Source organism: Dictyostelium discoideum (genome assembly GCF_000004695.1).
Source record: "Dictyostelium discoideum AX4 chromosome 2 chromosome, whole genome shotgun sequence".
NCBI lineage: Eukaryota > Evosea > Eumycetozoa > Dictyosteliales > Dictyosteliaceae > Dictyostelium > Dictyostelium discoideum.
The window spans coordinates 8,463,290-8,484,097 of record NC_007088.5 but is presented as its reverse complement, the minus strand read 5'-3'; the positions used below and the strand labels follow the sequence as shown (position 1 = coordinate 8,484,097).

Below are 20,808 nucleotides of genomic sequence, written 5' to 3'. Positions count from 1 at the left end.
ATATAATGTAATTTTATTAATATTATACATAGTAACATATTTTCTAAAGAGTAACTATACCTTAAAAAAGTTGTTAATTTAATTGAAAATTTTGAAAAATTAAAATTTTAAAATCGATTAATTAACCTATAGTTACTATTGTAAATCGATAGATAACTTAATTTCATTAATATTATACATAGTAACATTATAAAAAACTTTTAATTTTTATTTGGGAATTTCAAATTGCTCATTTGGGAAAATTTTTAACTAAGAAAAAATTCAAAAAAAAAAAAAATTTCAAATTTTTAAAATGGGTTCTACACTCAATACTTGCTATTGACAATCGGTAGGTAACTTAATTTCATTAATATTATCCATAGTAACATTATAAAAAACTTTTAATTTTTATTTGGGAATGTCAAATTGCTCATTTGGGAAAAATTTTTTGACTTGGAAAAATTTTGGAAAAAAAAAAAATTAAATTTTTAAAATGGGCTCTAAGCTCGATACTTGCTATTGACAATCGATAGGTAACAAAAATATTAATGGCAACATTTTTAGATAATTTTAACAATCTAAAAGAAAAAGATGATGACAATAATGATTTAATTTTAGGGCAAATAATTAAAAAAAATGAAAATATTTATTTAAAAAATAATATTTTATCAGACATTAACTTGCATTACAAAAACATTGAAAATATTCAATTTCATAAATCAATTAAAAATTTAAAAGAAATATATAATGTTGGTGATGGAATTGAAGTTGCCTCAGAAAATTCAATAACTGGACGATGGAGTGCAATAATTATTGCTATTTGTTTAATAGAATTAAAAAATAAAAAAAGTGCACATTCTATTTATATACAATACTTTGATAAAGATACAGGTGATCAAAATAATAAGTACCACTTTTTAAGAAAAAGCTTTTCAAGTATAGTATTTGATAACATAGTAAACACATTAATACCAATACAAATCGATTCGTCTAACTATCTTATAATTTATAAGTGCCATGACCAATTTTCAATAAGTAAAAAAAAAAAATGAAAAAAATTCGTTGAACTTATTTACATAACTTTTACATTTTTACGTAACTTTTTCTTTTTTTTTTTTTTCTTTTTTTCCAATTTTCTTTTTTTTTCGGTTGGAAATTATAGGATTTTAAAAAAAAATTAAAAAAATATTATAAAAAAAATGACTCACAATAATTCTGCATCATTTGAAACACCAAATAGAAGTGGTAATTATGTAAATAGATCATCTTTAACTTCACCAACATCACCAATAACACCAATACCATCTCTTATTTTAAATCAAACTGATACCTCCATAGGTCCACAACGTACTGTTAGAAGACAACAAAGACCTCAAAGACCAAATGCAAGTCATCCACCAACAACAAATATTGTAGAAAAAATATTGGTGTATGAAACATTGCACAGAAATTGTGTTTCTCAATACTATGCAACTGGTAAGGTAAGATAATATTAAAAAAAAAAAAAAAAAAAAAAAAAAAAAAAAAAAAAAAAAAAAAAAAAAAAAAAAAAAAAAAAAAAAAAAAAAAAAAAAAAAAAAAAAAGAAAGAGACTAATTAAATTAAATAAACAAAAATAATACATAAGATTTCCTCTCGTTTTATTAGGACCTGTATATTAAATGCTGGCGGTACAAATTCAAATGAAAATAAAGTTGTTCTATCCAAATTGGTTAAATGGGTCAACAATAAACGTGGTAACACACGTATTAAAGCCCTAAATACCATTAGACTTTTAGTTAGAAATAAAGTAGAACAGTTCAGCGAGTTGCTCTCTCAGGTTCCAGCATTAATGGAGTATGAATCGGTTTGTAAAAAAAAAAAAAAAAAAAAAAAAAAAAAAATAAAAAAAAAAAAAAAAAAAAAAAAAAAAAAAAAAAAAAAAAAAAAAATAAATTATTAATAATTTGTTTTTTTAATTTTTTAATTATTATTTAGATAACTCCTTTTGATTTGGCCACTCTTATTATCGATACAGTTACCTTAGAAGCTTTTGACTCCGATCCTTTTGTAAAGTTCTTAGTGTCTCAATGCTTTACAATTGAAGAAAAAGAATGGTACAGCGGTTCCAAACCTCTTATTTCTTTAATAGTTAAAGCATTGCGTGGTGTTTCTCAAAAGTTCATTGACTCTCCTGATGAACTTACTTACACTGAAAAGGTTGCTTTTGAATTCACTTCAATACCTCTTTATGCTCCACTAAATTAAATCGTTTAAATAAAAAAAATTAATATGATTTCACATACTCAACTTTAATTTTTTCTTTTTTTTTTAAATCTTTATTTAATTTTTATTTTAAATTTTTATTTTTAATTTTTATTTTTAAAGTGATATTATTAAGTTAACTTTATAATATAAATTTATAAATGCACTTTTAAATTGAATTTTATAAATATAATTAATAAGAATACTTAATAAGTGTACTTTTAAAGAGTACATTATAATTATAATTAGTAATTACGCTTAATAAGTATACTTAATAATAATACTTAATAATAATACTTAATAAGTATTCTTATTAAGTATACTTAATAAGTATACTTAATAATTATACTTAATAAGTATACTTAATAAGTATACTTAATAAGTGTATTTAATAAGTATACTTAATAAGTATATTTAATAAGTATACTTAATAAGTATACTTTATAAGTATATTTAATAAGTATACTTAAAAAGTATACTTTATAATTATACTTATTAAGTACACTTCATAATAGTACTATTTACATTCCTACTTTAAAGATGCTTTTAAGTATTTTTTTTCGCCCCTGTGTATTAATCTGGTAACATACATCGCCATCTGAATAGTATTTACTTTGACAAACTTTCTGAAGACTTTCGTATTCCAATATGTATGTTACACGTGGGTTTGTGGCTATTTGCACTGTTTCTTGGATTGGTGGAACAGTTGGCCTTGGAACTCTTCTAATTATTATTCTCTGGTTTTCCATTGGGTTTGGAACATTTGCATTTCCTAATACATTACCTATTGACAAATTATTAAATGATTCATCTCCGATAGAAATATTATTGTTTGTTCTTCTTTGGATTGGTGATTGGTTAAAATCAGGTACATTACCATTTGGTGCTATAAAATTTGCAGATGAATTCATTTTAAAAAAATATGTATTGAAATCATTTTCGCTTTTTCAGTCTGCCCGAAAATGAAAAAAAATTAAAAAAAAAATCATTATTTACATAACAATGTAAAAATTATGTAAAAAAGTTTTTAATTTTTTGATTTTTTATTTTTTGAAGCCGAGAATTTATCGTGGCACTTGTAAATAATAAGGTAATTGGTATCATCAATTTGAATTGGTATAACATTATTTAGAATATTATCATATGTAATATAATTTAATTCATTTGAAAGAAAATGGTATTTATTAAATTGGTCACCAACATATTTGTCAAAATAATTTAATAATATTGCATGTTTTATTATGTTATCACCCATTTCAATCATTGATATTGAATTGATAATACCTGACCATCTACCTGAAAGTTCATTATCTGATGCAACTTCAACTGCATCACCAACATTGTATATTTCTTTATTATTTTTAATTGATGAGTGAAAAGTTATATTTTTATAATTTTGAAATAATGAATCTAATTTAATTTTTATGTTATCTATATTATCTGGATTTTTTATTTTGTTACCAATAATTAATGCTGTACTTTCAGGCTCAATACTTTTTAATTTATCTACTGAATTAAAAAATTTCACCATGTTTAATTTGGTAACCCTTTCATATTGTTCATCCCTATTATTTGTATTATTATTTAAATAATTTTTAATTCTTGATAATTGTGCTTCAAAAGTTTCAGCTGAAGTGTATTTTGGTGCACCCCAATTTTTTATATAGATTGGATAATGTAACAACAAGTGGAAATTCATTATTTCTGTTTCAGTAATTAAATTCACTTTTGCATTAAATTTTTTTTTTTTTTTTTTTTTTTTTTTTTTTTTTTATTTTTTTTTTTTATTTTTTTTTTTTCATTTTTTTTTTTATGTAACGAAGACACAAAAATAAGTTAATATTAAATAAGTGAACAAAGACACTAATTATAGTTGACCCGCATTTAAATAATAATAATAATAATAATAATTCTATTAACTCGAGTTTATAATTATAAATAATATAAATACTAAAAATAATTATATGAATACCATAATTAAAATATAAACCATCAATTTTTTTTTTTTTTTTTTTTTTTTTTTTTTTTTTTTTTAATTATTTTTTTCAATTTTTTTTTTATCGAACAATTTTATTTTATTCCCCAAAAATGAAAACAATCGATAAAAAAAAAAATTGAAAAAAATAATTTGAAAAAAAAAAAAAAAAAAAAAAATGGCGCAAACTAAATTTTTTTGTTATAAAAAAATAAATAAACAAGCAAATAACTGAATAAAATTGGTTTTTAATTTTTTTGATTAAATAAATTGTTTTTTAATTTAATTATAAAAAAAAAAAATTTAGTGAATTTTTACACCATGCATAAACAGCGTATTTTAGTGTAAAAATTCACTGCCGTTTAGAAAGCGAAATTTCAAAAAAAATTCCCTACAACAATACTTATTAAGTGTGCTTATTAAGTATTACTTATTAAGTATACTTATTAATATATATTAAAAAGAGTACTTGGATTTAAAGGTGCTTTAAAGTGTTGATTTTCGCCGCTGTGCTGCTTCTTATCTTTTTGAGGTCTACCTTAGAGTCTTTTCTTATTTCGGGTAATATTGCAGCTCTAATCTTATCAGCTTGTGCATCAAAGGAATTCCTGTTATTAGAGTTATGATTTGGAGTAGCATGATTCTTTTTTAATGGAAACTTCTCATCAGTATTCGATGCGGAATCGGAAGGTCTTCTTCTCGAGAACTTATCAGCATTGTTAAGAACCAACTCGGTGAAGGCTTCACGACACTCGGTGATATCGGTTTGAGTGTTGAGTTTGATTAATCAGTTTGTAACCAGTCTGGTACGACCATCTTTAACAAAGCAATGATATTATTATCTAAAATTGATCTTAGATACTCTAATTGAACTTCAGCAGTACCATGGATTAGATACACCGGATTAATTACATTGTGGTAACTCATAATGGCTTCGATGTTTTTTATAACATCTTGGGCTGAGTAGCAGTTACGATGGTTAATAGCTTCTACTACTTTAGTGTTGGCAGCTTCGTAGTCAGTTTTGAATGGAACCAAAGTCTTGGATATAAAGTTACGGTGTATTAGCTTCTTCAATGCTCCACCTTCTTCAATGTTCTTAACTGATTCATTGTGGGTAGGTTGAAGCAATTGAAATAATTCATTTGATGCAGCACCATTGTCCATAATGGTCTTCAAGGTTGGTTCAACACCATTCTGGGAGCAGTGGATGGTAAAGAGATTCATGAAGATGACAGCAGTGGCAGCATTTTTTAAAGCGTCAATGGTTTTAGCTTCAATGGAATTGGTCTTTGATTTCTTTGGCACTTTCTCTCTGACTTCGACGTCGGATACATCAGTGCTTTCAGTTGAATAAATTTCATCATCGACTTCAGTGGGACGAAGAGTCTTTTTTGATTTTACTTGAACAGTAATAGCATCATCGGAGGCGGTTGTCACTTCAGCGGCACGTTTGGCGGTGGAAGACACTTTGGCTTTACGGATGGCTTTCTTTGAAGGAGTAGTAGTTGATGACATGACTTTCACCAACAATTATATATAAAATTTATTAAATATAATTTAATTTTATAATTTAATTTTTATAATTTAATTTTATAATTTAATTTAATTTATTTAATTTAATTTAATTTAATTTTTAATTAAATAATTAATATAAGTATTAATATATGTTAACTGTTATTCCACTAATAATTTATATTGTGGTGTCTTTGTATTTGAGCATTATTATTAAATTAATTGATACAATCTTATTTTATATTACTTTATAAAAGATGCATGTTTATAATGTGAGTAAGAAGTGTCGTTGTACCGCCTAAGCAGTACAGCGTTAATCTTGCAAACTGAAGGGCCATTGTAATGCATTTTTATTTTGTTTAAATACTACTGTTATTCCTCTAATCTGAAGAGTCGACTTCTTCATCATGAGGTGCCATTGTATACGAAATATAAGGATTGTATCTAATTATTTGTTTTAATGTATTTGTTTTATGTTAAAATTAGAAAAAAAAGTGTAAAATTCACTCACACTAATCTTCAATCCATTGTCACATTTGTTCAATCTTTAATCAAACTGTCCAATCTTTAAAGTAATGTTTTTTAATATGAAGGATAGAAAGAGTGAAAGACTAATATCATAAAAGTAAACATATATAAAAGAGATAATTAAAAGTAAGGGCGTTATGAAAACTAAACCGAAAATCAGAATTTTTATTATTTTTTTAAATTTTAATTTAATTTTATTTTATTTAATTTAATTTTTTATTTTTCAAATGAAAAAATAAAAAATTAAAATTAAATGAAATATTTTTACATGGAGATGCGCGAATTTGTTACGTTGTTGAGCTCATACTAACTTTAAATTAATTTAGTTTTGAGTCTAGAACAACTACTCTTTCAAAAAAAGCCATTCGTAAAGCCAAAGTGTCTTCCACCACCAAATGTGCTGCTGAAGTGCATTCGCCTCGGATGATGCTACCCAAGTTCAAGTGAAATCAAAAAAGACTCTTCATCCCATTGGAGACGATGAAGAAATTTATACAACTGTAAGAACTGACATATCCAAACTCGAAGTCAGGTAGAAAGAGCCAAAGAAGTCAAAGACAACTCCATTGAAGCTAAAACCATTGATGCTTTAAAAAAATGCTGCCACTGCTCTCATCTTCATGAATCTCTTTACCATCCATTTTCTCGGGGTGATGATATTGTGAAATTTTATAATTTTTATTTAAAATCTTAGACTTGTACTCATCACCTTCATCGAGTCATTGTTGCTTTTTGGCTTATGGACTTGATGGATTGACTTTGACCTTGACAGTATCGGCATTACATAAAGATGTAGAGTAATTTGAACGACTACAATTGAGACAATAGCCTTTGCTATGACGATAAACAATGTAACTGTTTCTTATCTTGTTGATATTTACCATTTTATTATCTTTTACCTTTGGTTATATTTCAGCTCTAAGTGATTCCTGCTTTGAGAGTTATGATTTGGAACAGCATGATTATTTTTCATTGGAAACTTCTCATCAGTATTCGATGCCGAATCGGAAGATCTTCTTCTAGAAAACTTATCAGTATTGAAAAGAACCAACTCGGTGATAGCTTCACGACACTCGGTGATATCGGTTTGAGGGTTGAGCTTGATTGCAACATCAGTTTGTAACCAGTCTGGTATAACCATCTTTAACAAAGCAAGGATATTATTATCTAAAATTGATCTTAGATAATCTAATTGAACATCAGCAGTACCATGGATGAGATACATCGGATTAATTACATTGTTGTAACTCATATTTGCTTCGATGTTTTTTTTAACATATTAGGCTGAGTGGTTGTTACAATGGCTAATGGCTTAGACCACTTTAATTTTAGCAGCTTCGTAGTCAGTTTTGACGGGAACCAAAGTCTTGGGTCTAAAGTTACGGTGGATAAGCTTCCTCAAAGTTACACCTTCAAATTATCGTTGTTCTTCACTGATTCATATTGGTCAGGTTGAAGCAAATGGAATAATTCATTTGATGTAGTACATTGTCCATAATGGTCATCAAGGTTGGGTTGGGGGGAGGAGACAGGGGGAAGTAGATGGTAAAGAGATTCATGAAGATGAAGGCAGTGGTATCATTTTTTAAAAGCATCAATGGTTTTAGCTTCAATGGAGTTGTCTTTGAATTCTTAGGCTCTCTCTCTGACTTCAGCCTCGGATAGGTCCGTGCTTTCGGTAGTATAAAGTTAATCATCGTCTTCAGTGGGATGAAGGGTCTTTTTTGGTTTGGCTTGGACAGAAATAGCTTCATCGGAGGCAGAGGTCACTTCAGCGGCACATTTGGCGGTGGAAGACACTTTGGCTTTACGGATGGCTATCTTTGAAAGAGTAGTAGTTGATGTCATTACTTTCACCAACAATTTATTTTAAATTTTAAATTATATAATTTAATTTATTTAATTTAATTTAATATATTTAATTTAATTTATTTAATTTATTTAATTAAATTAATTTAATTTATTTAATTTATTTATTTTAATTTTTAAAATTAAATAATTGATATTATTATTAATATATTATAACTGTTATCCCACTAATATATTTTTATTGTGGTGTCTTTATTTGATTGATAATAAATATTATCTTAAATTATTTTTATTAATAATACATCTATATAACTGTTATTCCACTAATAATTTATACTGTGGTGTCTTTGTTTAACTGTTATTCCACTAATAATTTATATTGTGGTGTCTTTGTTTAACTGTTATTCCACTAATAATTTATACTGTGGTGTCTTTGTTTAATTGTTATTCCACTAATAATTTATATTGTGGTGTCTTTGTTTAACTGTTATTCCACTAATATTATATATTGTGGTGTCTTAATATTATTACAATACCGTTATTCCTCTGTTTGAGGTGTCATTGCTTTTATATAACAGTTATTCCTCTGTTTGAGGTGTCATTGTTTTTATATAACAACACAGTTATTCCTCTGTTTGAGGTGTCATTGTTTATATTTAGAATATTATTAAATTAATTGATACAATCTTATTTTATATTACTTTATAAAAGATGCATGTTTACAATGTGAGTAGGAAGTGTCGTTGTACCGCCTAAGCAGTACAGCGTTAATCTTGCAAACAGAAGGGCCATTGTAATGCATTTTTATTTTGTTTTAAATACTACTGTTATTCCTCTAATCTGAAGAGTCGACTTCTTCATCATGAGGTGTCATTGTATAGGCAATTATATAAAGATTGTATCTAATTATTTATTTAATATTTCCATCTTATGTTAAAATAAAAGTCATTGGCACTATTCCAATCTATCTAATCCTATATCAATCTACATCAATCTTCATCAATCTTCATCAATCTTCATCAATCTTCATCAATCTTCATCAATCGTTATTATTTATATTGTTAGGGATAGAAATAGAGAAAGACTCGTATCTTAAAATAAACATACATAATATTAAAGTAAGGTCGTTATGAAACTAAACCGAAAATCAGAATTTTTATTATTTTTAAATTTTAATTTAATTTAATTTTTTATTTTTCGACTTAAAAAATAAAAAATTAAAAAATAAAAATTAAAATTAAATGAAATATTTTTACATGGAGACGCGCAAATTTGTAAAGTTGTTGGGGCTCATACTAACTTTAAAATTAAATTAGTTTTGAGTCTCTAACAAAAATGATAATGGACCTATCAGTGGATAATTGAATTAATTATAATTAACTCAGCATATTTTAAAAAAGATCGAGTTATCCCGGAATAAATTCAGTTATTTCGAAAAAAGTTTATTTTTTTTTGAAAAATTTTTCACTTTTCACATGTTTTTTTTTTTTTTTAATAAAACACATTATTTAAAACAAAAATTTTAAATAATATTAAACAATATTTGTTAAGACCTATCGTAGAATTAAATTTGGTTGTATTTATAGAGAAATAAAGAAAATATAAAAAAAAATGAACTTCAAAAAAAAAAAAGGAACTTCAAAAAAAAAAAACTACATATAAAAAATAAATCCTACCGGGGTATTTTTGATTTTTTTTGTCAATCATACTATTTATTTTATTTATTTATTTTTATATTTTTTATTTTAATTGTGAATAAATGAAAAAAATTAAAAAAAAAAAATAATATGGCCAATGAAAAATTTTTAGCGAAAAGATTGATCTTTTCCGGGATAACTCGATCTTTTTCAAAATAACTTTTTTTTTTCAGAATTAATTCAATTATTCACAGAAAGGTCCAATGTATTTATTTTTAAGTGAAAGATGTTAAAAGGATAGCAAGAATTAAAGATTCGAATCTTTAAAATAAACATACGAACAGATAATTATAAGTATGACGTTAATAGAACTAAACCAAAAAATCAAAAATTTATTATTTTTAAATTAATTTTTTATTTTTTTGGTTTCAAAATATTAATAATAAAATAAAAAAAGTAAAAAAGTTTTTTTTTTAAATCTTTTAACAAAATAATATTAAAAATAGGGGAGTTTTTTTTTTTAAATCTTTTAAAAAAACAATATTAAAAATAGGGGGAAATTTTTTTTTTAAATCTTTTAAAAAAAAAAATAGTAAATAAAACTAAATTAATTGTAACATTATTCATTTTTTATAACTCCAAATCGATTAAAAGATCTTTTGATTACTAAAAATAAAATTAAAAAAAAAAAAAAAAAGAAAATTTATTTGATATTTTTTTTTTCACCCAAATTTTTTTAATTTTTACAAGTTTGTCCTGTCATACCAAAATATCTATGAACTTCGAAAATTATAATTTTTTATTTTTTTATTTTTATAATTTTATTTTTATTTTTTTTTTAGCAATAATTTTTTTTAACAATAATTTTTTTAGTAAACAAAACTGTTCAAATGAACTAACCTTTATTATAATAAAAAAAAAACAATTTCCAAATTTTTGCTTGATTTTTTATATTATTATGATAACCTTGAGGTTTAAAAATTCAAAATAGGAAAAGTGTGCGATTAAGTAAACAATTTAAAATTTGATTAAAAAAGAAAAAGTTATTTTTTTATTATTTTTTTTTAAATTAAAACAAATTTTAAATAATTTTATGCACAAATAGTTTGAAAATTAATTTCTCGCACGAAAAATTAATTTTTTTTTTTTTTTTATTTTTTTTTTTTTTTTTTTTTATCTTGTGGATTGTTTCAATAAAAAAAAAAGAAAGAAAATGGGTAACAATAATAAAATGGTATTTGTTATGGTTGATGGTATTGCAGATACATCAATACCTCAATATGAAAGAAAAACCACATTACAAGTTGCAAATACGCCAACAATGGATGCAATGTCATCAAGTGGTATAAATGGTGTAATGGATCCAGTTGAACCAGGATTTGCATGTGGTAGTGATACAGCACATCTTTCAATTTTAGGTTATGATCCAAGAAAATATTATAGAGGTAGAGGTGCATTTGAATCAATGGGTGCTGGTTTAGATATGCAACCAGGTGATATTGCTTTTAAAGTATTTTTTTTTTTTTTTTATTTTTTTTATTTTTTTTTTAATATATTTTATTTTATTTATTTTAAATTTTGATACCAATTTATATTTTATATTAATTTATATTTTTTTTAATTTAATAATTTATTTTTTAGTCAAATTTTGCAACAATAGATAAATCAAGTGGAATTGTTATTTTAAGAAGAGCAGATAGAAATTTTGAACATCTTGGACCAACATTATGTGATTATTTAACAGGTATTAAATTACCATCATTTCCAAATTATAGAGTAGATGTAAAATATGCAACTGAACATAGATGTGGTGTAAGAGTTAGAGGTCCAAATCTTACTGATTCAATCACTGGTACTGATCCATTAAAAGATAATTTACCATTATTAAAAGCAACACCTTTAGATATTAATTCTCATGATTCCATTTTAACAAGTAAAGTAAGTTTTTATATTTTTTTTAATTTTAAATTTTATATATTATATATTAATTATTTTTAATAACAAATAAAAAATAATAATAATAATAAATAAATAATAAATAATAAATAATAAATAATAAAAAATGATTAATAATAATTTTTTATTTAATTATTATTAACTGTTATTAATTTATAGATTGTAAATGAATTATCAGATGAAATTCAAAAAGCATTAGAAAATCATCCAATTAATATAGAGAGAAGAGAAAAAGGTTTACCAGTTGCAAATGTTGTATTATTACGTGGTTGTGGTGTTTGTGTTGAGGCACCAACCTTTAAACAAAAGTATGGAATGAATGCATTTATGATTGCTCCAACATGTATTATCGCTGGTTTAGGTATGTCTGTAAAGATTGATGTGATTGAATCTGAAGGTGGTACAGGTGATTATCATACAAACTTACAATCAAAAGCTGATACCTTATTAAAGAATATATTGGATGTTGACAATGATAAATATCAATTTGGTTTCTTACATATTAAAGCAGTAGATGATGCTGGTCATGATAAAAATGCCCCTCTCAAAATTGAATTCTTAGAGAAAATTGATAAAATGTTACATTTTATAATTTCACAATTAGCAATTGCTCAAAATGAAAACAAAGGAAATGTAAGTTTAGTAATATATATATATATATATATATATATATATATATATATATATATATATATATATATATATACTCTATTAGAGAAAATTAAAAATAATTAATAATTTTCTTTTTTTTTTTTTTTTTTTTTTTTTTTAATAGTTTACAATTTGTTTAACAGGTGATCATTCAACACCAGTTTTAACAGGTGATCATTCTTATGAACCAGTACCATTTACAATTTGTAAAGTGATTGAAGCTGATAAAATTATAAATAAGAAAAATGATGATAATAATATTAATAATAATAATAATAGTAATAGTAGTAATTGTTTTAGTGATAATGTTAAAGTTTTTAATGAAATTGAATCTACTAGTGGTGTATTAGGTAGATTCCCTGGTGGTCAAGCAATGAATATTATTTGTCAATATATGAATAATTAATTGATAAAAAAAAAAAAAAAAAAACAATAAAATAAATATATAATATGTATATTATGTAATATTTTTTTTTTTTTTTATATTTGGAAACAAAATAAAAACTATTATTATATTTTAGTTCTTTTTTACAATAATAGAATAAACTATTACTTATTATTTATTATTTATAATTTTGAATTGATGATATTATTTGATTTACCCTCGGTTCATTGGTGAATTGCAATAGCTTCAATTTCTACTAAAGCATTCTTTGGTAAACAAGCAACAGCAAAGGTTGATCTAGCTGGTGGGTCAACTGGGAAGACTATTTTATTAAAATTAATTTAATTAGTTTTTAATATGAATCAATAACCAATTATTAATTTAATAAATCATTGATTGTAAACACTTACAAGTAGAATAGACAGTGTTAACAGCTTGGAAATCATCCATTGATTTTAATAAGATGGTAGTTTTAACAACTTTTTCCATTGATGAACCAGCAGCTTCAACAATGTTTTTCATGTTTGTTAAAGCAAGTTTAGTTTGAATACTAACATCAGTTTCAGATGTGAATTGCATAGTCTAAAAATAATAATAATATTTATTTAATTAATTATTATTAGTTTATTAATTTAAAGTTTTTTCATTTTATCTTTTTTTTTATCTTTTTTTATCTTTCTTATTTTTTTTTATTTTTTTTTTTGATCAAGAAAATGATAAATAGTAATAAAAAAACAACATACATCTTTATCAATACCTAAACAACCAGAAACGAAAACTTGATTGTTAGCAATAATTGCTTGACTGTATGGGCCAATAGCACCTGGTGCATTAGTGGTTTTAACTACAACTTTTCCTGTCATTTTACTATAATTTGATATACTTGAACTGAAATTTCTAATTGAATTTTTTAAAATGAAATTCATGGGATAAAAAAAAAAAATAAAAAATAAAAAATAAAAATAAAAAAAAAATAAAAATAAAAAAATAAAAATAAAAAAAAAATAAAATTTAATTGATGTGATGTGGGAAATTAAACATGCATAAATTGTGGAATGTGGGAAAAAAAAAAAAAAAAAAAAAAGAATGAAAAAAATTAATAAAAAATTTAATTTAAATTTATTAAAATAATTTTACAGAACAAGTGCCGCAATAAGGTTTTGAATTTTTAAATTTAGCAACTAATGGATCTGGTAATTTTTTACTGCAATATGAACATTTAAAGTGTTCTAAATGCCATTTTTTACCTTCAAAGGTTTGATAAGATTTATTACCAATTGGTGCTTCACAACTTTGGCAAATCATATCACCAACATGATTTAAATAATGTTCTCTACATAATAAATTTCCTTTATATGCAAATGTAATCTATTTTTTTTTTAATTAAAAATAAAAATAAAATAGTTAGTAAATGAAAACTATTTTATTAAAATTATTTATTATTATAAAAAAAAAAAAAAAAAAAAATACATTACCATTAATGATTTATTACATTCTGAACAATTACCATCTTTAAATAATTTATCATGATCTTCTTTACAATAAATATTATCATCTCTAACGACATATGGTAATTCTTCATCAATACAAAGAATTGATTTTGAACAAGTACAACATTGAAAATGATGTCTATGCCAAGCTTTACCACAAGGTATTTCAATTGGATCACTTGCGATTGGTTCATTACATAATTCACAATTTTTAACTGTCTTTGAAAGTGATGAAAATATTTTATCAAATTCACCTAAAACATCATGAGTTTCAACTCTTTTTAAATTTCTATATGGTGAAACAAATCTTGGTGATGTTGATTTAACTGGTGTTGAAGTTGGTGTAGAAATTGGTGTTGTAACTTTACTATTATTATTATTATTATTATCGGTACCGCTATTATTATTATTATTATTATTATTATTATTATTATTATTATTATTATTATTATTATTATTATTATTGTTATCATCTGTTTCTGCAATAATTTCATTAATTAAATCAACTTCCACTGAAGTTTTAGTTGTTGTTGTTATTGTTGGTGGTGTTGGAGCATCATCAAAACCAAAATCTAATGAATTCATAATATCTATGTCCACATCATCTGAAGTTCTTTGAGGAGGAATATTAAGTGGTTTAACTGGAGTTGATGTTGTTTTGGTTGTTTTAATATCTTCAATTGGCTTAGTTTCGGTTGGTTTAGTTTCAATTGGTTTTGATTCAATTGGTTTTGGTTCCAATGGAGTTGGTGCATTAGTTGGATTTATTGAAATTGTAGTTGGTGAAGTTGTATTTGGCGTAGTTGGTGTTGATTTTGTATCTTTATCTTTTTTATCTTTTTTATCAGTTGTTGTAGTTGTTGGAGTTGATACTTTTGATTTTTTATTACTATCAAAACTTAAACTTTTACTTGTTGAAATTGTATTATTATTATTATTATTATTATTATTATTATTATTATTATTATTATTATTATTATTATTATTATTATTATTATTATTATTAACACTATCAGAAACGCTATCAGTCGCAACTGATGATATATCAGAAACCATTGATCTTGGTGTTGTTTGTGGTGATGTTTCAGATGAATTTGATGGTTGCTCTTTTGTATTGGTTGTTGTTGTAGTGGTTGTTGTTGTTGTATTTGTTGTATTTGTTGTATTTGTTGTATTTGTTGTATTTGTTGTATTTGTTGTATTTATTGATGGTGTTGAAGTTATAATTAAAGATGGTTTACTGTTTGGATTAAAATGATTCATTATTGAAATAATAAAAGTTAAAACAACAGGATCACCAATTATAAAATCTTCTGGTAAAATAGTTTGATCAAATTTAATACCTTTAAATTGACAAGCTTTAATTATATTATCAAAAGCTAACAAAGACCAATCGTTATCAGTACTTCTTTGAGATTTATGATCTCTGTCAGGTAAATCAACATGTAAACCAACTTTTTCCAAAATATTTGAAACAAATGAAGCATTACAAACTAACTCCAATGGTTCTTTAATGTCCAATTGTGTCAATTGTTTAAACCAATCACAAAGTCTTGTGATTTCATTTGGAGTTGCTAAAGATTTTGTAAGGCTACGATTGTTATCTTTAATTTTTTGAACCCATTTCTTACGATCATCTTCTGTCTCTGCTTGAAGGGTAATTGGTGTATAACCTGGATGAGATAATGTAAAACAATAACCAATGGGTATGGTTTTTTCAATTTCTACACTCCAATTTGGAATGGAGATCTTTCCTTTTAGATTCGATTCTGGTCCTTCATAATAATAGAGTACTAAATCCTTTAGTACGAACCATCTCTTTTTCCATTGAAGTGTTTTTCTAAATGTACCTGATGATGTATACTTTTTTAACCAACCTTTATGATCTGATGTTATACCTGCAATCTCTATTGCTCCTGGCTTAAATGCTACAGATTTTGATCTACCTTTAACTTGAACTTTCTCTGGTTCCTTTTGAATTGCACATGATAATTGTAATACTCTTACCCATTCTTTCATTGATTCTTCATTCTCATCAGATAACCAATAAAGAATTGATTCATCAATTTCATGTGATAACTTGAAACAAAATGATTTACCATTTGGTCCTCCACTAATAGCTGTTGATATTAATCCACATCTTGCTAATGGTATAAAATATAAAATTTGATAATTTGATGATGTTGAATTTGATTTTTAAAAAATAATAAAAAAAAAAAAAAAGGTTAGTAAGATTTTGGGATCGAAAAAAAAAAAAATAATAAAAAGATTTTGGGATGAAAAAAAAAAAAATTTATGTTTGAAAAAAATCGAAAAAATAAAAATAGAATATATAAAAAAAAACTATTTTTACATTTTTATTTTCAAAAATAAATAAAATTCTATTTTTAAATACACAATGTCTCTTTTTCCATGATTTACCATCAGATGACAAAACTGAAAGTGTTCCTTCTTTGTATTTAATATTTTCTTCGATTGATATCATTTTTATTTTAAAATTATTTTTGTTTTTTTAAAAAAAAAAAAATAAAGGCAACTTTTAAAAAAACAAAATTTAAAAACATAAAAAAAATAAAAAAAAAAAAAAACTAATCAGGATGTAAAAATTGAAAAAAATAAAAAATAAAAACAAAAATAAAAAAAAAATAAAAATAAAAAAAAAAAATAACCAGTTTTTTTCTTTGAAACAAATTTTATTTTTAAAAAATAATTTTTTTTTAAATTTTTAACTTTTTTTTTTTAAAAAATAAATTATTTTTTTAAAAATTATTTTTTATCTGTTTAATAAAAAAAAAATAAGTTTTTTATCTGTTTAATAAAAAAATAATAAAAATAATAATAATAAAAAAAAAAAAAATAACCCACCAGTGAAGGGGGTTTAAATTTTTAAAAAATATTACCAATGAACATCAAATCATCTAATTCATGGTGTTAACAATACGATAATCGTCAAAGATGTGATATCATCGATGATGGTATCAAAAAATTATTTAAGATCTTTTTTTTATATTTTTTTTTTAAAAAAAAAAAGCAAACAATAATAAATTTTATTGTTAAAGAATTTTATTTTTTTAAAAAAAAAAATTTACTCTGCAGTGTTTTTAATAAATAATTGTGACAATATTGGTGTTTTAAAAAATTTAAAAATAGAAAAAAAAAAAAGAAAAAAGGTCAAAATAAAAAAATAATAAATAAAAATTTGTTATTTGAAATTAATAAAAAATCCTATTAAAAGTTTTTTTGTTTTGTTTTTTTTCAAAATTAAATTTAAATATATAAAAAAAAAAAAATCTAAAAAAAGTTTTTTGGTACCATGCAAATATTATTTTTTATCAATGAATTGTTTAATATTATTTCCAAAACTGGGTTTTTTAATTTAATTTAATTTTCCAAACAGAAATTGATTTTTTTTTTTTTTAATTTTTTTTTTTTTTTTTTTTTTTTTGCACCCATTTTTTTTTTTTTTTTTTCAAAAAAACAATAAAAAAAAAAATACTAAACAAATCAATTAAATTATTTTTTTAATTTGCAAATTAGAAATTTTAAACATGCCTCCAAAGAAACCAGCAGAAAAAAATGCAAAGAAACCAGCAGCAGGAGGAAAAGCAGATAAAAAAGGTAAAGGTGATGATGCAAAGGGTGGAATAACTCAAGTCAAGGTACGTCATATATTATGTGAAAAAGAAGCAAAATTAATGGAAGCTGTTAATTTGATTAAATCTGGTAAAACTTTTAATTCTGTAGCACAAAGTCATTCAGAAGATAAAGCAAGAGTTTGTATAAATTTTATTTTAATAATTTATTTTTTTATTTTTTTATTTTTTTATTTTTTTAGAAATTATTTTTATTAACTTCTCTCTCTTTCACTATATCTTTAATAATATATTATTAATAGGGTTTGTAAAAATAATAAAAAAACAATAAATTATATACCACTTAAATCAATTAAATTTATATTAACAACGACAACAAAATTTTATGTGTATATATTTGACAGCATCAGGACTATTAGGGTATATTGGTAGAGGTGATATGGTCCAAGAGTTTACTGATAGAGCTTTTAATCAACCAATTGGTGTTGTTAGTGAGCCATTTAGAACTCAATTTGGGTATGTAAAAATAATAATAAATAAATAAAATAAAGAAATAATGATAAAAGTAATTTATATTAATTATTATTATTATTATTATTATTATTATTATTATTATTATTATTATTATTATTATTATTATTATTATTATTATTATTTAGTTATCATATTATTTTAGTAGAAGACAAAAAATAAAATTGTAAAAAATGAAATAAATAATTTGTATAAATGAAAACAAAGGTTTTTTTTTTTTTTTTTTTTTTTTTTTTTTTTAATAAATATTTTACTATTTAATTTTTATTCATAATTTGAACCAGGAGTATTTTTATTATTATTGTAAGGTTTATTATTATTACCATTTGTAAAGAAAAGGTTTGATAATCTTTTCAAAAAACTTATTGGTTGTTGTTGTTGTAGTTGTTGTTGTTGTTGTTGGTATAATTGTTGATATAATTGTTGGTAATTTGGTTGTAAATTAATTGATGGTTGTTGTTGTTGTTGTTGTGGTGGTGAGAATATATTATTTTGAGTTAAAGATTCTTGTTTTTGTTGTGATGGTGTGATATTAGCAGTGGTGGTAGTGGTTAATAGTTCTTGTTCAACAAAAATACCAGGAATTATTGGTTTTGGTTGTTGTTGTTCTTCTTGTTCTTCTTCTATAATTATTGATTTTTGTGGTTCAATTGGTTTTAATTCTTGATCTACAATTGTTGTTGAATGTAATTTTTGTTCTACTTGAGATTCTATTTTAGTTTGTTTTTGTTGTTGTTGTTGTTGTTGTATTAATTGATCCATACCGGTAACAATTAAAGTTACTCTAATTTTACCTTCTAATTGTTGATCAAAAGTTGAACCAAAGATGATATTAGCAGAAGGATCAACTTTACTACTAACCAAACTAACGATATGATCAACTTCTTGTAATTTTAAGTCACTACCAGCAATATTTAAAAGGACACCTTTTGCACCAGAGATATTAATATTCTCGAGTAATGGATTATTTAAGGCTATATTGGCTGCGATAGCATCACGACCTTTACCTTCACCTTCTCCAACACCCATCAATGCTTTACCACTATTACACATGATCGATCTAACATCGGCGAAATCTAAATTAATTAAACCTGGTTTAACTAAAATATCAGAGATACCACGAATACTATTGTAAAGTACATCATCAACCATTTGGAAAGCATTTCCAATATAGAGTTCTTGTGATTGTTCCATTAATTTCTCATTTGGAATAACGATTAAACTATCGACTGATTTCTCCAACTCTATCAAACCTTGTTCTGCCAATTTCATTCTATGTTTACCTTCGAAATGAAATGGTTTGGTTACAATACCAACAGTTAAAATACCTTTGGCTTTTGCTGCTGATGCAATAACTGCTGCTCCACCTGTACCTGTACCACCACCCATACCAGCTGTGACAAATAACATTTGTGTATCACCAATTTGATTCATTAATTCTTCAATTGATTCTTCAGTTGCTTTCTTTCCAACTTCTGGTACTGCTCCTGCTCCTAATCCTCTTGTTAATGTCTTTCCTAATTGTACCATCTTTCTACTACATGATATTGCCAATGCTTGTGCATCAGTATTGGCAACTACAAAATCAATTCCATATAATTCTTTATTAATCATATTATTAACACTATTACAACCACCACCACCAATACCACATACTGTAATATTTGGTGTTGATATCCAATTTGAATCATCATTTGTTGTTGTTGTTGTTGTTGATGCTGTTGATGTTGTATATCTTTTAATAAAACTTTTTTTTTTTTAAAAAAATTAGTATTCATCCATTGAAAAGAATTCTAAAAACAACCCTTAAAAAAAAAAAAAAAAATACTTTAATGATTTTGGTGAATTGAAAACCTTTGAAAGGTTTATAATTTGATATCTAATCATGAACTGACTCATTTTTTGTTTAAATAAAAAAAAAAAAAAAAAAAAAAAAAAATACAAAACAAAAAAATTAAAAAAAAAAAAAAAAAAATCAAAAAAAAAAAAATCAAAAAAGACACATAATTATGTCAAAAAAAAAGAAAATATTCACATAGTATGAAAAAAAAGGAAAAAAAAAAAAAAAAGGGAAAAAAAATATTAGGGTAATATAATTTATTATTCTTTTTATTAATTATTAATAATTAAAAAAAGAAAAAAAAAAGAAAAAAAAGGAAAACAAAAATCAAAAAAAAGAATACAAAAAAAAAATTATTTGTGGTAAATATAATTTTATATCCTTTTTATTAATAAATAAAGGCTTCCTGAAAAAAAGAAAAAAAAAAAAAAAAAAAAAATAATAACAAATATTAAATTTAAATTTTATTCAAATCGTGTTTTCAATTTCAAAAATGGGGGTTGTGTTGGATTAAAAATAGAATAATTTTACAAAATTTCCCACACACACACTATATTACTTTTTTTAAATTTCATAGCAGCTATGAATTTTTTTTTTTTTTTTCCTTTTATTTACAACTTTGGCACAACACACACAAAATAACAGTAATAAATAAATAATAACAATAAAAAAAAA

General features: G+C 23.7%; 12 protein-coding genes across 12 annotated transcripts; 4 read left to right on the top strand and 8 right to left on the bottom strand.

Moving 5' to 3' along the window:
• Positions 1-527: 527 nt before the first annotated feature.
• On the top strand, positions 528-1,031 carry DDB_G0277821 (hypothetical protein; the record flags this gene model as incomplete). Its single annotated transcript, XM_637418.1, has 1 exon — positions 528-1,031. One exon carries the CDS (start codon positions 528-530, stop codon positions 1,029-1,031), a length of 504 nt encoding a protein of 167 aa, XP_642510.1.
• Positions 1,032-1,178: 147 nt separating this feature from the next.
• On the top strand, positions 1,179-2,226 carry DDB_G0277819 (hypothetical protein; the record flags this gene model as incomplete). The annotated part of the gene is made up of 3 exons (XM_637417.1): positions 1,179-1,460; positions 1,607-1,825; positions 1,957-2,226. The coding sequence occupies 3 exons, from the start codon at positions 1,179-1,181 to the stop codon at positions 2,224-2,226; spliced, it is 771 nt and encodes a 256-aa protein (XP_642509.1).
• Positions 2,227-2,744: 518 nt separating this feature from the next.
• On the bottom strand, positions 2,745-3,134 carry DDB_G0277785 (hypothetical protein; the record flags this gene model as incomplete). Its single annotated transcript, XM_637416.1, has 1 exon — positions 2,745-3,134. One exon carries the CDS (start codon positions 3,132-3,134, stop codon positions 2,745-2,747), a length of 390 nt encoding a protein of 129 aa, XP_642508.1.
• Positions 3,135-3,250: 116 nt separating this feature from the next.
• Positions 3,251-3,922, bottom strand: DDB_G0277783 (hypothetical protein; the record flags this gene model as incomplete). Its single annotated transcript, XM_637415.1, has 1 exon — positions 3,251-3,922. One exon carries the CDS (start codon positions 3,920-3,922, stop codon positions 3,251-3,253), a length of 672 nt encoding a protein of 223 aa, XP_642507.1.
• A 751-nt stretch (positions 3,923-4,673) lies between these two features.
• DDB_G0277781 (hypothetical protein) lies at positions 4,674-5,716 on the bottom strand (the record flags this gene model as incomplete). The annotated part of the gene is made up of 2 exons (XM_637414.1): positions 4,674-4,949; positions 5,111-5,716. The coding sequence occupies 2 exons, from the start codon at positions 5,714-5,716 to the stop codon at positions 4,674-4,676; spliced, it is 882 nt and encodes a 293-aa protein (XP_642506.1).
• Positions 5,717-6,978: 1,262 nt separating this feature from the next.
• On the bottom strand, positions 6,979-7,493 carry DDB_G0277779 (hypothetical protein; the record flags this gene model as incomplete). Its single annotated transcript, XM_637413.1, has 2 exons — positions 6,979-7,102; positions 7,141-7,493. The coding sequence occupies 2 exons, from the start codon at positions 7,491-7,493 to the stop codon at positions 6,979-6,981; spliced, it is 477 nt and encodes a 158-aa protein (XP_642505.1).
• A 437-nt stretch (positions 7,494-7,930) lies between these two features.
• On the bottom strand, positions 7,931-8,089 carry DDB_G0277765 (hypothetical protein; the record flags this gene model as incomplete). The annotated part of the gene is made up of 1 exon (XM_637412.1): positions 7,931-8,089. The coding sequence occupies one exon, from the start codon at positions 8,087-8,089 to the stop codon at positions 7,931-7,933; it is 159 nt and encodes a 52-aa protein (XP_642504.1).
• A 2,811-nt stretch (positions 8,090-10,900) lies between these two features.
• DDB_G0277763 (hypothetical protein) lies at positions 10,901-12,700 on the top strand (the record flags this gene model as incomplete). Its single annotated transcript, XM_637411.1, has 4 exons — positions 10,901-11,197; positions 11,329-11,625; positions 11,803-12,276; positions 12,419-12,700. 4 exons carry the CDS (start codon positions 10,901-10,903, stop codon positions 12,698-12,700), a joined length of 1,350 nt encoding a protein of 449 aa, XP_642503.1.
• Positions 12,701-12,903: 203 nt separating this feature from the next.
• DDB_G0277761 (hypothetical protein) lies at positions 12,904-13,542 on the bottom strand (the record flags this gene model as incomplete). The annotated part of the gene is made up of 3 exons (XM_637410.1): positions 12,904-13,001; positions 13,090-13,261; positions 13,423-13,542. 3 exons carry the CDS (start codon positions 13,540-13,542, stop codon positions 12,904-12,906), a joined length of 390 nt encoding a protein of 129 aa, XP_642502.1.
• A 259-nt stretch (positions 13,543-13,801) lies between these two features.
• DDB_G0277777 (hypothetical protein) lies at positions 13,802-16,654 on the bottom strand (the record flags this gene model as incomplete). The annotated part of the gene is made up of 3 exons (XM_637409.1): positions 13,802-14,047; positions 14,155-16,313; positions 16,591-16,654. 3 exons carry the CDS (start codon positions 16,652-16,654, stop codon positions 13,802-13,804), a joined length of 2,469 nt encoding a protein of 822 aa, XP_642501.1.
• Positions 16,655-17,717: 1,063 nt separating this feature from the next.
• On the top strand, positions 17,718-18,455 carry DDB_G0277775 (hypothetical protein; the record flags this gene model as incomplete). Its single annotated transcript, XM_637408.1, has 3 exons — positions 17,718-17,946; positions 18,167-18,278; positions 18,422-18,455. The coding sequence occupies 3 exons, from the start codon at positions 17,718-17,720 to the stop codon at positions 18,453-18,455; spliced, it is 375 nt and encodes a 124-aa protein (XP_642500.1).
• Positions 18,456-18,557: 102 nt separating this feature from the next.
• On the bottom strand, positions 18,558-20,192 carry fszA (mitochondrial cell division protein; the record flags this gene model as incomplete). Its single annotated transcript, XM_637407.1, has 2 exons — positions 18,558-20,040; positions 20,122-20,192. The coding sequence occupies 2 exons, from the start codon at positions 20,190-20,192 to the stop codon at positions 18,558-18,560; spliced, it is 1,554 nt and encodes a 517-aa protein (XP_642499.1).
• Positions 20,193-20,808: the final 616 nt, after the last annotated feature.